Source organism: Alligator mississippiensis, chromosome 13 (genome assembly GCF_030867095.1).
Source record: "Alligator mississippiensis isolate rAllMis1 chromosome 13, rAllMis1, whole genome shotgun sequence".
NCBI classification, from domain to species: domain Eukaryota; kingdom Metazoa; phylum Chordata; order Crocodylia; family Alligatoridae; genus Alligator; species Alligator mississippiensis.
Window position 1 is genome coordinate 21775281 of NC_081836.1, and position 17954 is coordinate 21793234.

Genomic DNA, 17954 nt, shown 5'->3' on the forward strand with positions numbered 1-17954 from the left:
ATCCTTTCTCCCCTCACCTCTTACCTTCTTTCTCCTAGTCCTGTATCTGCACTTACATGTAACAAAACAGTTATCCAGAGACTGTGGCTTTCATCCTGTGTGTAGCAGGGCACTAAGGTGCCTGCTACTTGGAGAGCAGCGATAAGAACCCAGGTGCAGGTTGCCAGGACAACCGGTTAATGAGGGAAGTGGCCGCACCTGCACCTGGTCAGCTGACCAGAAGGGGCAGGGCCTGGCTTCCATATAAGTCCCAGGCTTGAGGTCAGGAGGGCAGTTGTCTGACATTAGCCAAGGGAGAAGGAGCTGTCCCAGAGCCAGCAGGGAGGAGAGGCCTGACTGCAGGTACAGCCCTGAGACTGGTAAAGGCTGGAGTACCCCTTGGTGTGGCTGGAATACTGTTATAGCCGGGCGGCTAGAATTTATGTTATAGCCCAGGGGCTTGTGTTTTGTTTGCTATTTAACAACGGTGGCTTGGGTGAGGCTATAAGGGGATGGAGGAGGCCTCATAGGGGATCCACAGTAGTGTGGGGACGCCGGCACCAGAGAGGGCACAGCATTTGGGGGTGCACCAACCCCCGAGCACCAGCGAGGGTGCAGAGCGAGACCGGGCTGCAGAGAGCCCGTACACCAGCGAGGGGGCCAAATTATAACAAGGCCCAGACCGAACAACTTCAGTTCTATCTGTGAGGGTTGGGGCATGGTAAAGGGGTGGTTGGAGCCACGCATAGCCCATAAGGCTGGGGTGCCCCAAAACATCCATTATAGAGCGGGGTCCATAAGGGACTCAGGAGCCCTGGGGCCAGCGTACAACACAAAGCCGTGTCTAAGATGACAGAAAGGCAGCCTCCCTATCATACATTTTCCATCAAAGATGTGGTGGGTGAGAATTGAGGGTGCCCTTTGGGCCAGCTTAGCACGGTAAAGGGGCCTTAGGGGAAATCACAGCGACTCTTCAATAAAATGCATGTGTAGATGTACCCACTGTCTTAAGTGTTTTTACTGATTCACAGTGTAGCAGAGTGGCATCCTTAGGGTTGCACTGATCTCCCCTAAGGACGCCACTCTGCTACACGGTGAATCAGTAAAAACACTTAAGACAGTGGGTACATCTACACATGCATTTTATTGAAGAGTAGACTAAATAGCTCCTCAATAAAGCATCCGCATCTACATGTGCACCATTATCAGGGCACAGTAGACTAATTAAATGCACATGTAGAGGGTGATACAGGCACAAATTGTGCCCAATCAACTGAGCCATCAAGGGGCCAGACTCCAGCCTGCTTCAGAGCCATGTGGCTCAGCAACTTCAGGAGCCTCATGGCATGGGCAGCTCCTCCAGCACCCAGCGCTCTGAGCTGGAGCCTGGGGCTGTGCTGCCAAGGCCCCTGCCAACCCAGGCCTGCCCCACCACTGCAGGCACCTGCCCCTGGATGTCACTACCTGGAGCCTGGGGTTGCACTGCCAAGGCCCCTGCCAGCTGCCACCAAGTTAGGCCCCACAGCCACTGCCACACAGAGACAGGGGGCCCAACTGGAGTCATGAGAAGGCAGCGGACTTCATAGCCTTCTGGGGATATGTAGAGGTCCAATGGCAGTTTGGCCAGGTAACAAGGGCCAATGCCCATGTGTATGAGAACATGGCCCAGAGGATGCAGAAGCATAGACACCAGTGGTCCCACCAGCAGTGCTTAGTCAAGGCCACGACCCTAAGGGCACAGTGGGTCTGCATCTGGGACCACAACAGGCTTCCCACAAATCCATGCCCTTCCTGCAGGAGCTGGACAGCATCCTGGACTTCATAGAACCTGGTGAGGCCTGACACCTGTTTTGCAGCATGGGCAGGGTGCTGGAGCCTGAGCCAGGGGCCACAAGCCAGAAGAACTCTCTGGGGAAAGGCACCTTGGGGTTCCTGCACCAGGTCCTGGCACGGTCCCTGTCCTCGGCCTTACCCAACAGCTTGGGCAGCCCAGACCACCACCTGCCCCAGCTATTCCAGCAGTGGCCCACCGACAATGAGAACAGGCTGAGGATGGCCCCTGCATGTGCCAGCTCCAGCTTGTTGCCAGGGGGAGTCACTGTCTGGGCAGCCACATGCTGTGTCACACAACCCTCTGGGACATGGCCAGGCAGACCTCCTCTTCACAGCCAAGGACAGCATCTGAACACTGGGACTGATTGCCACACCTGCTCGGTAAGCCTCACACAGGGAGATAGGGTGATGGGGAAGGGGTGCCGCAACTACCCATGGCTGTGCCAGCTCACCTGCCCACCTCAGGGCTGCACGCCTGGAGCCAGGAACCCTGCATGGGAGGGTGGGGGGCCCTTCCCACCCTGCCTTGCCTGGCCACCTCCAACATCTGATGGAGTTTCCCCCTCCCCACCCCACAACATGCAGGGCAGTTCAGAACTTTACTGAGCACCATGCAGGCTCCCAGCTAGGCAGCCAGGGCCCTGTCATGTGTGGAGAAACTCATTGATGGCAGCAGCAATCTCCTCAGCTACAGGGGTCAGGCACTCCATAGCGTAGGCAAACATACCTCTCCAGGCAGTGGCACATATTGCAGAAAAACTTGGACTTGCCTGGGGCACCCTCAAAGCTCAGGGCCCCATGCCAGGGGCCTGTGCCAGGGGAACCATCGTGATCAGCAGCAGCAAGGCGTAGTGGGTTGGGCAGTGATCAACCAGCTCATCATGGCACACCTTGGTGATTCTGACCAGAGGCATGCTTGGGGCACAGCCCATGCACAATGGGGGCCTTGGTCCAGGGCACCTCTCCAGAGGAGGGGGCAGGGAGGCATCACCAGGTCTGTGTGTCAGGCAGGTGGGAGCTCCACACCCCTAGAACCTGGGTGCCACAGGCCCAGCATGGGACCAAAATGCCTGGCCTATAGGGAGGAGAAGGGGGGGGAGTTGCTCCAGAGCCACCATGGCAGCTGCCGGATAGGTGCCAGCCATGACCTGGCCTAGGTAGGGTATGGGGAAAGGAAGCTGCCTACAGCAAGCAGCAAGTGGCCTGCCTGCCCCCTCTGTGGAAGCAGGGAGGGAAGGCTCGCCAGGCAGTCACCTGTGGAAGGGCCCACCCAGGCAACTTCCCATGGTCCCTGGGCACTTGTGCACACGTGACCCTCGAACTGAGGGCAGGTGGCACACAGCCCCTCTGTACAGTGCATGTTATCTCTGAAATGTCACAAATTCACAAGGAGCCCCTCTGTCCTTGCTCTGCAGAAGAGCTGCTGGACATGGGGAAGACCCAACTGCTGCTAGTGGAGATGGGGCCCCAAGGATGCTGCCATTCTCTGCTGGTATGAGTTAATGAGCTGGCTCCATGAGCACCAGAGCCAGGACCAGACAGCTCTCCTCAAGTGGCTGATCACCATCTCTGAGGCCCAGCTTGAAGAGAGTCAGGCCTGGCATGAATCCCAGGAGATGGACTGGGTGGATTACAAGGACCTCAGGGTGTTCCTCACCTTCCTTCAGAGGTAGATGAAGGTCCAGCTTGCCATGGTCCAATATGCAGTGGAGGCAATCAAGGATGACTAGCACATCCTTTAAACAGTGCTGGCCCTGGTGATGTCTTTCGTCCTGCCTGGCGCCCAGGCCCTGCCCCTGGGCCCAGCTGGCCCTGGCAGCTGCCCATGAGCGTGCCTCAGGTCCCCTATTGGGCGTGGGAAGAGGTGCAATGCCACTTGCAGTAGCCAGGCCCAAGCCCTGCTCCAGATCCTGGCCCCACAACAGCTGGGCCCCTGTCTCACCCACTTCCCACTGCTCGCCCCGCCTCCACGTGGCCCCTGAGTGGGAGTTGGCCATCGCGGTGCTGGCTCCTCATGCTGGCCCTGCTTGCCCCAGCCCCATGGAGGAAGAGGAGAGGGAGTGGCTGGAGTGCGCTGAACAGCTCCTGCCCTTGTGCCTGGGCCAGCCCCCAGCCTCAACATGGCGTCTGGACCCAATGAGGTGTCTGTGAAGGCTGGGGTGCCGGGCATCTCCCTCAACACTCCACATCCTAGGAGCCTCCTCCCCACTGTTCCCCACCTGACAGTTGAAAACACATACTGTACACTAGACACAGGCTGGAAAGATCAATGGTTGCCAGTTGCACATTGTAGGTGCTCTGGGTAAAGCATCTCCTACATCATGATCTGGCTGTAATTCACCATTTCTTTCTATTCCTAGATGTCGGACTGTATTAGAACTGAATCTTGTTACCCAAGACCCAATGTTATGGTCCATATGGATTACTGTGTAGTTTAGTTTCAAGTCTGGTTCAGCTTTTCTCATGAAATACATTACCCGATGAACTGACACCTTTGTCTGGACTATTAATGAAACATTGCTTTCCCTGACAACTCTTTTGCTACAACTTCTCTCACCATTCATGCTTTATAGTCAGGAATTTTAAGTGGGAACAGACAGTTATCAGTGATGATGCTAGAAAGGGGCCTGAAAATCACTTGGATACATTGCATGAAAATTCCTTTCCATAATTTGCTGCATTCAGCTCTTTCAGAAGAGACTAAGAAGTCCTCTGTGCTATAATGTGATATACCCTTATTGTAGGTTTCACTGAGTAGAGTCCCCTCACAAAGACTGCATAAAGAAATGAGTAGCTAGGGCGGAGCAGTTAAATGAACACACTCTACTTGCTGCTTTATCTGCTTGGTCATTCTCTGTAAGGCTTATCATGATAACAACTGTAGCAGGAGTAGATGTCACTCGAGTGAGCCAGTTGTGTTAAGAGTGATTAAAAACAGGCATGTTATCTCAGCAGAGCATTCTTTATGCTCCAAAAGTGGTCAGCTGTATTAAAATTTCTCAATTTGGCTTCTACTAAGCAAGATACTATTTTTCACAAATAAGATGTTACAGAAGTGTGTACTTTGCGTCTGTAAGAGACTATTTTAAACAAAGAGTTGTATAAAACCTTTGGGAACTGGCATGAAATTAAAAATGTTTTCCTCTTTGTAGGTTAGGTTTCCAAAATGTAGTAATCCCAAATTTCTTTACAGCTGAGAGTAAATATATATTTTATTGCAATCAACTGAATGAGGCCAATATCCTGTACTAAAACTGAGTTAACTTACACTGCTAAAGAGAAGATCCTCTACCAGTATATGAATCAATCTCATTTTGAAGTGGATACATACGACTCTTACTTGCTTCTGTCTTCAAAAACAAAAAATAAAATCCATTTGTTTTTCTGGAAGCTTGCCCTTTGAATAAAATAGTGGTGGTAAAAGAGAACCTAATCAATACTATACTCTATAAAACCAGCAACCAGGATTTGTCTTTCTCAGTATTTGTCCAGTTCAATATTCAGTATCTTCAGAAGCTAAGTAGGATAGACAAACATTTTGAGATTCCAGCACTTGTTGCTAAATCAGGCCATTCATTAGCTGCTAAGGGCTATAAAATAAAGCAGCTCTTTCCCATCCTATCCAGGCTGTGAAGGAGCCATAAATAACAAAGTAAATTTCATTTTATTTTTTAGCACAGAATACTAATACAGAACTACTTGACTGACAGAAGTTTGCTGTCATCAATTGCCGTTTGCTTTTTGTAGTGAACAGAAATAGCATCAAATTTAATTATATATCTCTGTAAAAAAGATTCTTCTTGAATAGGCTTCACTGTGCCAATATACTAAATAAAATCCAGTTTATTTACAACCTCGTCTTTGATTACAGACAATACAACAGAAATATATCATACTGTGACTTAAGAATCGGTATATGCTTCTAGCTACATATTATACTTCTGTTGCTATATCTAAATATGAGTATATAAATAGACAAACATTTAGATACTATAATAACATAAAAAGTTCACACAGGGCGTGTATACCTCACCCTATGGCAACGTTGTTACTGCACCGTGCTTTAGTACTTCCATTTCGTACTTTTGGAAGTACTAAAGTATGGTTCAGATATATTTGTAATGTGCTCTGAGGAGAAAGCATGCTCTATATTATAAATTATCATCATAGCTCAGGCTGCACTTTTTGCAGCCACAGTATCTTTAACAAAACTTATTTCTTGGACCCCAGAAGAATTATCCTAGTTCTATATACAGATGTAATCTCAGATGCATGCAAAGAAAGAATTTTTATTGCTTTCTATATCATCTAGTCTGGCCTCCTGCATAAAACAGGCCACAGATCCTTGAGTATCATTGTTCCTGTTTTACATGTGGAAAACTTAGGCACAAAAAAAAGCCTGTGCAACAGCAGGCAGTCAAAAGCTGGTCTTCTATGTCACAACATACCACCTTAACCACTTGGCCATTCTTCTTCTCTGAAGCATGTCAGAGTGAGGACACTATCTAAAAATAGAATCATAGGATGTAGGAAAACCTCATGAGCTCAGGGAGATCTCTGAAAGAGCAAAATGCAGCATGGTGGTAACTGGCTCTGCTATGTGCTGCCCCACAGAGCTCCTGCCACCATCTCCATTGTAGCCTTTGTCTTTGGCATGTGGGTGAATTTCTTCCAATGCTTCTCTGGTTTTTCTGGGACATGTTGGTAATTCCGTGAAAATTAAATTTGTATTTCCTGGCTGAGCATGTAGGTTTCAAATACATCAAAGTTTATTTGTCCAGTGCAAATGTAGCTCCTAGCCTTATAACTAGATAGTCTTTCATTATCTGATCAATTTCTGTAGGACCCCTGCCTCCCTTAGTGCGCAGACTGGAAACAGCATAGCAAATGAAGTAGCAGTCCTGCCATTGCCTGTCTCTGAGCCTAGGTCATATTCTGCTTGCAATATTGCCATTGAAGTAAATGGAGTAATCCCTGAGTAATAGTAGTGTAATTAAGAGCAGAATTTGGCCATCAGCATGCAGGTTATCGTGCACAGTGAGTGAGGAATAGGACCACTTATTGAATGGTAAGTGTACAGAAATATTATATGTAATATATGTCTGAAAACAACATCATTATTAAAAATAAACGTATTTAATTTCCATAGAGAAAATAAATGCTTTAATTCTTGCCGTAGAAATTGCACTGTATGCAGCTGTCCACATAGGATGTTTAATTTCTATGAGTTGCTTACAACTAAATGGTTTACTCTCTCTAGTTTGTCATTAGAATAGGCAGGGATCCCTACAGACTTATACGTAATCAAAGGCTGTGTCATACTGCATCTGTACAAATGGGTGGATTTAAGGTAGCCTGGCTTGTAAGTACACTGTAGTGCATATTAACATATATATGTATGGGGTATTTTAAAAGAAATAAACACAGTAGAGCTGAAATAGGATTTTATAGAGGAGGAGGATATTGCTATTCCTATTTTAAAGATTGCTTTGGGAACTGAGACATAGAGGAAATGGTTTGCCCAAGAGAACAACAAAGAAGACAACTAAGATCAAAAAGTCCCAGGCCAGTGTTGTCTTCTCTAAATGAAATCCCAAGGGAAACAATATGCTAACATGGAGTGGCCACACAACACAAAAAGACAAAATGAAACTAGGCTTGCATGCCAAAAAGTTTTAAATTTCTTGTGTATTATATTTGGAAAGGCCCTAGGTTCTCTCTGCTTTATGTGGAAGACCATGCACTGAGTCATAAATTTGGAGTCCACTGCTCAGCAACAGTAGTTTCCCCAGACCTTCCCTATGGCAACTATTCCAGGTCATGAGTACTAGTAAGAATAAATGCAATCCTCTGGTTCATTCCTATCAGTTCCTGATGTTCCCTGACACACACACATTCCCAGAGCGTTCTTACATCAGATCCCTTGTATGGTTACAGAAAAGGAGACTGGATTTGCCCCTGAATTCACAATGTTTTCCATGTTGCGTGGCACATTGAAGTTGTCATGAGTGTCTAAGCATCATCAGTCTCCTTAGCACTAAATTATGCACTGAATTGGATCAGGGTTTCACATAAGCCCCTTTTCTAGGCAGAGTGAAGCAGAGTGAAGCAGAGCTCATGGCATTTCTGGCTCTGATGCTAACCTAAACATCTGGGCAGTGGTAACTTAGACATCTGAGCAGTGCTACCTCCTTTAAATGAAGATGGAGGCAATTGTTATCTGGAAGGAGCTATCATCATTCAAAGCCCACTTTGCAGGCACAAAGAGCAATTTTCAGAGGTGTTTGTCTTTGCTCAGGTAAAACCCATTCCTTCCAGAATACCACTTCTTGGTGAGATCTATTTCCTTCCAACTTCTATATGCCTCTTTGCTACCAAGTCTCAGAAATGTTTGGTGCAAAAGTTAAGCATTTGAAGAGTCAGGAGCAACTGCAGACAGGTCAGAATGGCAACAGTAAGAGCATCAACCTCCATTGCATTAATTGCTATTTCTGTGGCTCCAGCAGTCACACAGAGTCCTCTGCCTGATAGACAGCCTCTCTCCCCATTAATTATGTTATGGACACCATATTATTGTCTGCTGCCGCTTGCTAGCTGACCCTCACCTGCTCTTGCATGAACCCGAGGTCCTCATAACCTTCTCCTCTCTGAAACCCCATTTCAGATCTACAGACAATTGTCTGCACTAGGATAGGTACTAAGTCTAGACACCAACATTGAGCTGACTTGCAGCAGAGCAAGAAACATTTCCAACAGAGGACCAAATGCTGCTGTTAAGGGCAAATCCAGCCAGTGTTTGCCCAGCTAGATTGGGGAAATCTGGATTTATGACTGCACAGTGAAGCACATGGGGACTAGCTGTGGTTTCAACCTAGAGTAAGCCAAACCAGTCCAGTCTCTCTTCTCAGCAGTGCAGCAAAAGTACATGGGGACATGGGGGTTGTACATTATAACCAAACACTGAAGAAATCAGCAGCATAGGCAAGCACTGTCAGGTCATCCTGGTAGAAGGCCCACTTGACACTAGTGCCTTATGTGCACTAGGGTAATCACGCCAGTGCTTTTACATTAGGGGGAGTTTTCCTTATTCTGGAGAAGCCCTGAAACCAGTGTCCCAAATACTACTAGTTCCCAGGAAAGTGCCTCCTTTATACACAGTTATCAATGAAGCTGTAGCTTTTGCTTTAAGTAACACCGGATGTGTCTACATGTGTAGTTATGCATGTCTAAACTTAGTGTGCCTCTGTTTAAAGCGCATTAAGGCGATTTAGACATGCTTCTACATGTAGATGTGCTAATGTCCATTAAGGCACATTAAATTTAGGCTGGCATACCTAAGTCGCATTAGCACACATGCAGCCACACTAATGTGCATCAATGCAGTGTGCATCAATTGATGCACACTGCATTAATGAGCATTAATTGTCTACATGTGGGCTAATGCGACTTAACTATGCCAGCTTAAATTTGGTACTTGCTTTAAGCAGGTATCAAATTTAGGTAGGATTAGCCTAAAATTGCCATTTTAAAGGCATATTGAGGGTGTGCACATGTGGGCACATGCCCTTAATGCATTTAAAAAATGGCAATGTTAGGCTAATCCTGTTTACAAGGGCCACATGTAGACAAGCCCACTGAGTTTAAGAGTTCACAGCTTAGTGGGTTACCTCACAAAGAATGATGCCCCAGATACAAAGGGGTTCTTGAAACAGAACTGTTTCAACAGACCTGATGTTTAAACAAAAGAATTGGAAATATTTCTCCTAGGATTGCTAAACCAATAATGATAGGTACGAGGGCCCATAATGAATAGGGAACAGATGACTCTAGATCAGGGATGTTAAACTCATCTTGTGCCCTGGGCCAGATCTGACTTGTGGGGCTCCTTGCAGACTGGAACTGGCTCAGGGCATGAGAAAGCTGCCACAGAGCATGCTGTGGCTGCAGCTCCAGCTCCAGATCGAAGCATGTAGAGCTGCAGCTGCCACTACTGCATGCATACTGTAGTAGCAGCTCCAGCTCTAACTCTAGCACAGGGCACATGGCAGGAGCTGGTGACCAGGAGGTAGGACCTCAGCAGTGGCAACCAGCAAAGCAGCCAGAGCATGACCAGGGCTGTGTCAGCCCTCACTCAGCCTCCTGCCATAGATCACCATTTTATGGCAGACCACTCCCCCTGGCTACATTGGTAGTCCAGCTGGCTGGATAGATTGGTTCAGTGGGCCAGATCCCGCCTGTGAGCCATATGTTTGACACCCCTGCTCTAGATATGACTGGTTCATTGCTCTCTCTTTAAAGCATCCATTTCTGCCACTGTCAGAGACAGGATACTAGGACAGATTAACTATTGGTCTGACACAGTATGGCACTTCTTATGTTCTTAGGAGTGGACTGTATTGCGTCATTCTATAGCTTCTTCAGAAAGCTCTTCAAATATCACTTACCACTGGAAAGTAGTCACCTCTAAAGGAAAATGCAGCTGGCAAGGCCTGACTTGTATTTTTCAATCAAAACACTACAGTGGCACAGTCACAGAAAAAGAGCATAGGTTTCCTCTCTGCAGTCATAGAAGCACCCTTCTGTAGAGCAGTATTTATCTGGGACTGTGTATGGCTGCTTCTTGTTTGCACAGTGACTCTAGATGTGAATCAGCCTTTTCCTTCCTCATTCATTCCCCACCTTTCCTATGTTTTCCTGTCCTTGGACTGTGAGCTCTTCAAAGCAGGGACCATATTTTCTCTGTTTATGTACATCAGATATATAGATATTTCAATCCTGTTTGGAGCCTTGAGTGCTGTCTCACAAAAAGGTTAAAAAGAATAATAATTGTATAGCAAAGAATGAGAGACCTGAACTCTGCCAATGAATTCCAGAGAGATAGCTAGGTCTAGGAAGCAAATTCTGGGAGCCAGTTATTTTACTACATAAGGAATAGTCCGGATACTACAGGTGAAAAGCAATGTGCATGCACATATGTAAAATAATACTGTGCGCACACACTAAATTCTACAAGATACAGTGCTCTGTGTGACATATTATTACTGTTGCTGTTTATATAAGATATCTGGAGTAATGTACAATTTTAATGATACCACATAATAAAGCCATTGTAGAATTAGTTACTGATTATTTTTCAGGAGCAACAAAGGTACAAAGCCTGGCAGAACTGAACTCAGTGGCAAAACTCCCAAGAACTGCAAAGGGGCCAGCATTTCAACCAGTCTCTGTTTAGCACACCCAATCTGTCTCCAGATATGATATGGAAATAAGCTCCTTATGAAGTAGCAGTCTTTTCATTAGTGTCTGAAATGTCTAACTGTAACTACTACCCTGTAGTGCCTCATACTCACACCTGTGAGGCTGTAGAATTAATAGTAATGGTTATTTCTCTTCAAGTTGTACAGTGTGTCTGTGAACCTCCCGGCCTCTGTGTTAAGATGTAAGGAGCTGATAAAACCCAGAATGGAACCCAGTGCATGGACCCTCTACAAAAGGAGCCATTGTTCCACAGGGAGATAAGATAACCCCACCTTCTTGGGTGGACCCCAAGAGTGACCAATGACAGTGGACCGCTGCCAAGTTTTGCACTCTCTTTCCCCTTTATATTTGCAGCTGCAAAGTCAATCGGTTCACAATTGTTCTGAATTTTCACCATAGGAAGACTTTGATCTCAAAACTCCCAAACTCTCGCAATGACTCTGACTCAAGCTGAAAAAGCTGCTGTGGTTGCTATTTGGGGAAAAGTGGCTTCTCAGGCTGATGCCATTGGGGCAGAATCACTGGAGAGGTAAGCAGTACTGCATTTTTGCTTAGTTGCTTGTGGACCTAACTGTGACCTCTGGTATAAACTAGGTCATTAGAGGTACTTTAGGGTAAAACAAATGTGAAATCAAGATAAAACTTTGCTTTGTTATACTCTTTAGGCCAAGTTTACCACTTGCATATATGAGCCCAGCAACACGGACAATACTGGAACTGGACTTACTGTGGTGAATGTGGGCCTGTTATGTATGCAGTGGTGAATGTGGGCCTGTTATGCAGAGTCCTACCAGAATAAGAGTTAAGGTGGTCTGGCTGTTGGATAGCATGCTGAGGGCATATTTTAAAGTGTATCTTTCAGACATCAATGATTGAGTTCCTGGGCTTTCTTGCAGAATAAGCAACATGAAAATTACAAATAGAATGTAGTAGAGTTCTATAGAAATTGTTCTAAAACCCCTTACACTGTAACAGAAAATGATACTCCCTATCAAAATCTATTACATTTTCAAAACCCTAAAGTAAGAATATAGTTTCCTGTTCAGCTCTATTGGACTTTCCCAGGATAACAGCTGAGAGGAATCCATAATGTCTAATACAGGCAAGGAACTCCACACAGTCATTAATACCCAGCTCATGCCAGGTCCTAAGGTTATCATAATTATAAGCAGAGCTTGTAAAGAAGTGGCAAGAATATAGAATTAGAATTTGTTATGTGTGTAATGTGCAGCTTTAGTTGGCATGTGCTGGGCCTTGCTAGAGAGTGACAATGTACTGGAAAATCAATCAGGTAGCTGGAATCATGTCTCAGTGTTCTGTTTGATGCGTAACATATACATAGAAGAAAATGTTATCTTCTTATAAGACTGTGTATCACCTCAAACCCAGTGTGACTATTACGTGAATGAAAGAACTATTTAAATATAACAGATAGCTTTTTGCTGCCACAACTGGGAAACTATACATGAATATGTTAGATACACTACTTTCCTCCACACCTTCAATTTCGAATGAACCATGTTGAAATTTGGGAACAACCTCTTCTATGATTGGAGAGATTTGTGTTCTTTTCAGTAGAAATACACCCAAATTTACTTAATTTAGTTGGCACAAAAGGAGGAGAAGAACCTTGCAGCTGACTGGAGTTGTCTGGAATTCTCCAGGTGATATGTTTTGAAAGTTTGTGTTATGTATAAGCTAATTTTAAATGTTCTGATGATCCTTTATGGATTTATGGTACTATGTATAGCAATTAAAGCAAGGATTCTGGATCATGAACTATTTCTGTATAAATTAATTCTAAAGGTTCATACTCTACTAGTTAGCCTCAGGAAATACAACTTGTTTCCACTGGAGAAAATAAAATACCAAAGGTGCAGATAATTTTGTGGAGGAGTTAGGATATTTGGTCCAAAAAAGAAAGTAAATGTAAAATACCAGTCCGTTTCAAGATTTAAATGTAAACTAGGATACTTAAACTTGCTTGAAAAGGATGAACCAAATTCCACACTTGTATGACTCTAGTGACTTTTTTGTTACACCAGGAATAATTTGGCCTGATGTCACTGTTTGCTTAGGACAAAGAAATAATGCTATATGTTGCTCAAATTGCTCAAATATAACTGCACATGTGGACTAGTAAGTGGCCTGTAACATTTGTACTAGAGCAGCAGGCACAAGCGTTTGTCCTTTACAGGAGCTGGGGATACAGCCCTATTTGTCAAGGCTGTTTCAGGTGTTCAGTGCAGTTTCCATTGCTGAAGCCATTTCTGATTTTCTCTTCCAGGCTTTTTTCAAGCTTCCCCCAAACCAAAACCTATTTTCCTCACTTTGACCTTAGCCATGGTTCTGTGCAACTTCGTGGCCATGGCTCCAAGGTCTTGGGTGCCATTGGGGAGGCTGTCAAGAACATTGATGACATCGGAGGTGCCTTGGCCAAGCTTAGTGAGCTGCATGCCTACATCCTCAGAGTTGACCCTGTAAACTTCAAGGTGAGTGAATGCCCAGAGGTAAGAGAGAGGGTCTGTGGATCTCTGGCTTAGACAATGCAAGCCACTTAAGTGGGTGGACTTTTCCATACAGAACAACAGAGCTAGGCCTTGCAAATCAGAGATGAAGTTACTGTATTTTTATTCTGAGTGAGGCTGCGACTTCACTGTCACCAGAGAGGCTATGTAGTCCTTAAGTTGCTTACTTCTGTACTTGCTAAATCTCCTGCCTTTAGTAGGGGTGCCTGTTTCTGATGTACCCTGGTAGGTTAAGCACTGGGTTAGGAGTCAAAAGCCTCGGGTTCCAATCCCAGTGATACTACTGGAAATTTCTGCAAACTTGGGGAAGTCATATCATCCTGTCTGTACCTCCTCCAATTTTTAAACCAAGATTAATTGTTTTCCTGCTCTAGTTCAGAGAGGAATTAATTCAGGGAAGTCCTGTGTTCTGAGATATACATGAGGTCGGACTAGATGCTTGCAGTATTGCCTTTTGGCTTTGTAATCTATGACTCTTCATCATATGAATATAGGAAAATGGTATTGACTCTCCATGGCTAGGTGACCTAAGATTCCCAGGGGAAAAGCCTTATATAAAGGCTAAGTATTATTCATGCTTACTTTATATTTCCCTTTTGTAGAGTGGGTGGGGTCTTTTGCACAAAGACAGTATTAAGCAATGATTTTTCTTCCATGCACAAGGCATTAAAGACACATTTCTCAGCAAGTAGGTCATGTCAACCCCAGGTAGCATGAAACATCTGTTTCCCTAAAGGCAGAGTCCTGTTCTGCCATCTCCCTGCTCAGAGGACTGTGATTTCAGGCAGTTCCATTGAATTTGTTTCTATCCTCTTCTCTTGTAGCTGCTTTCCCACTGCATCCTGTGCTCAGTGGCTGCTCACTACCCCAATGACTTTACCCCTGAAGTTCATGCTGCATGGGACAAGTTTCTGTCTCAGGTTTCCTCTGTTCTGACTGAGAAGTACAGATAAACTGCCTCTTCAGAGTGAGAGATGTGCTCCTGCAGTGGGCCATCACAGCAGAACTTGGGAATACACTACCTTTGCCTTGTGTACTTCATGAATTCATAGACCTGGGTCCTGTCCTTAAAAAAAAATCAATAAATACTCCAAATGCATGCCATTGTCTGTGTGCTTGAATTGTTTGTCACTGGCTCCATTCACACAATATTATTCATGTTGAAAGAAGTGTCCTGACATTTTATGCTGGGGTCTGTATACAAACACTTCTCTTTATCCATCATACAAGAGCAAGAGCATATTGAACTGAATGGAAAGGCAGCACATTTATAAACCAATTCAAGGGAACACTTGTTTGCACAATAAAACTATAAAACCCACTGCTATAAGATCATGTGGAAAAAATACCTCATGGAGGTTGAACTAGATCAGTTTTGATGTCCTTTCCAACTCTGTAATTCTCATTGAAGCCAATAGGTCAGTGGGATCTGCATATATGATAAGTCACTTACCTTATGGTGTCAAATCTAGAGCTAAATTAAATAGCCAATATTTTTCAGGCATAAAACTCTCCTGGTAGGGAATAAGTCAAGCTCTGATGAGAGGGGCAAGGAAAAACTCCCAGATGAGCAGGCTACTCCAGAACTAATACTAGGTAGGGATCCCTGCGCCCTTTCCTGAAGCAACTGGCACTGGCCACTAATGGAAGCAGGTACTAGGCTAGCTGGGCTCAGTCAGACTGACAAGTTCTCAGAGCTCTGCAGATGCATTACCTACACAGATAAAGTCACTGGATTGTACGTGCAGCAGGCATTCAGAATAAAAGTAGAGAGATATTTTTTAGCAGGACTTCAACTACTACTTCTGCAGAGAAACCAGAGATATAAAGGAGAAAGGTTTTTGTCTCTGATGTAATCCTTTCCCTGTTTTTCCAACCCAGTGGGCAACAAACTGACTTCCCTAACACAGGCAAGGAATGAGACATTCCAGGACATGTCTGTTGTTAATTGTGATATTCTGGGGAAGATGCTGAGTCACATAGCATCACATGCATACTGGAGTGCCTTTTGACAGCCCCTATTGCTAATATGCAGTCTACAGAAGCCCAGGTCAGGCTGCAGACCTGGTTTCTGGAAATGAAGACTTAGAATAGGGTAGGGACATTTGTAACATTTGAAGCACTTCAAAGTGCAGCTGCAGCCAAGGGTGCAACAGGGGGCTGCTGCATCCTGCCAGCCTTGCCAGCTGCATTTTTATTTAGAGGTAGCTACCTTCTAGTGGTAGGTCATATTTGAAGAGCTTTCTGAAGGAGTTATAGAGAGGTTGCAATACAGAGGCTGCAATACAGTCTGCTCACTAGGGTTGTGCGAAACAGCACTATTTTGTTTCAACGTCCTTTTCATTGTTTCAAAGGGACAGTGTTTCATTTCATCATTTCGTTTCATTTCAAAGCACTGTTCCATTTTGTTTAATTGAAACTACTTTGTTGTTTTGACATGTTTTGCCTGCAGGCTATAATGGGGAATCATGAAAATGCCTAAAACTTTGTCAGACAAGGTTCTTTGGGTGAATCTGATATCTTTTATTAGACCAATTTAAATAGTTGGAAAACAATTATTAAGCAAGCTTTCGGGTTCAAAAACACTTCGTCAGGCTAAGGAAGTTTCAGCAGTTGGTACGTGCTCTTTCTGGATGGAATGAAAAGTAAAAAAGCCAGAGGCTGGTCGGGTATGCATACAAGACAGGTAGTCAGTGAAAATGTAGATTGAGGAGTCAATGGGTGAGAGACAGGCCAACACATCTCCACCACCCCCACAATTACTACACCCCACAACAGAGCCATCAGCATTCCTGGATCTTACAGCTGCATCTCCAGAAATGTAATATATCTCATCCAATGCACCAAATGCCCTGATGGAAAATACGTAGGAGAGACCAAACAACAACTGTGCACCAGAATGAATGCACACCGGAAATCTATCAAAGACAAATTACTGCTGGGGGCACATTTCTCACAAGAAAACCACTCTCTCTCCAATCTCTCAGGCCTGATCCTCAAAGGAAACTTACACAACACTTCCCAGAGATGAGCCTCTGAACTCCACTTCATCAACCTCCTGGATACTAAAAATCATGGACTAAATATAGACATTGGATTTATGACACATTATAACCTGCCTGACATCTAACTCCCCAGGTATCTCTCCACTTTCATCCTCTTTCTCTCTCTTCCCCCTCGCCCTTCCCTGCCTGTCTCCTCCTCAATCAACATTTTCACTGACTGCTTGTCTTGTACGCATACCCAACCAGCCTCTGGCTTCTTTACTTTTCATTCCATCCAGGAAGAGCACACACCAACTGCTGAAGTTTCCTTAGCCTGACGAAGGGTTTTTGAACTTGAAAGCTTTCTTAATAATTGTTTTCCAACTATTTAAGTTGGTCTAATAAAAGATATCAGATTCACCCAAAGAACCTTGTCTGCCTATGTCCTTAGACCAACACGGCTACAACCTACACCCCTAAAACTTTGTCATTTCTTGACTGATTTGAATAAAAATTACATGAATGGTAGCCCCTTCTGAGGGCATGAAGCCTGCCAAGTTTCAAGAAGATAGGTACAGAAGTTTCTGGGAAACTGCACCTCAAACTGTTCAAAGCAAAACTCGTGACACTTGCTGGCAGCTTCCTGTCATCCAGTGCACAGATCCTAGGGCCTGCACCCCCAGGAGGGCTGCAGGGCTGTGCAGGGCTCCTCCTGGGAGTGTGGCCCCTCTGATCTGTGCGCCAGATGACAGGAGGCTGCCACTGCTGCATAGGACCGGCACTGGGTGCTGCAGCTGGCGCCAGGCAGCAGCGACAGCCTCCTGTCATCTGGCATGCAGATCCAGGGACCTGCACCCCCAGGAGGGCTGCAGGGCTATGCCTGACTTGTCCCAAGGGTGCAGGACCCCAATCTGTGCACCGGATGACAGGAGGCTGCCACTGTTGCTGGGACCAGTGCTGGGTGCAGCCCATGCCTAGCACCGGGAAGGTTGCTGCTGGCCCCAGGCACCAGCAGCAGCCTCCTGTCTGCTTGCATCCCCGGGAGGAGTCTGGTAGTGCTTGGAGGGCAGATTGATCTCCATGGGGCTGGCGGAGCTGGTCGGAGTGCAGCCCTGGCTCCCCCGACCTCCCGCCATCAGGCTGCTCTCCAACTGGCTCCACCAGCCCTATGGAGCACAGCCTGGCAGCAGGAGATGGGGAGAGCCAGGGCTGTGCTCCACCTCCTACTGCCAGGCTGAGCTCCATGGGGCTGGTGGAGCTGGTCAGAGCGCAGCCCAGTGGCGGGAGGTGGGGAGAGCCAGGGCTGCGTTCCGCCTCCTGCCACCGAGCTGAGCTCTATGGGGCTGATGGAGTCACTCGGAGCGCAGTCTTG

The 17954-nt window shown here is 45.8% G+C and overlaps 1 protein-coding gene and 1 long non-coding RNA gene across 2 annotated transcripts; both read left to right on the top strand.

Annotated features, from left to right (window-relative positions):
* Window positions 1-238: 238 nt before the first annotated feature.
* On the top strand, window positions 239-5567 carry LOC132244622 (uncharacterized). The gene is made up of 3 exons (XR_009456285.1): window positions 239-342; window positions 1777-2193; window positions 4173-5567. It is a non-coding gene; the product is annotated as an uncharacterized LOC132244622 (long non-coding RNA).
* A 5870-nt stretch (window positions 5568-11437) lies between these two features.
* On the top strand, window positions 11438-14697 carry LOC102559155 (hemoglobin subunit pi). The gene is made up of 3 exons (XM_019482363.2): window positions 11438-11599; window positions 13358-13562; window positions 14423-14697. The coding sequence occupies exons 1-3, from the start codon at window positions 11505-11507 to the stop codon at window positions 14549-14551; spliced, it is 429 nt and encodes a 142-aa protein (XP_019337908.1). The 5' UTR covers window positions 11438-11504; the 3' UTR covers window positions 14552-14697.
* The last annotated feature ends 3257 nt before the right edge of the window (window positions 14698-17954 follow it).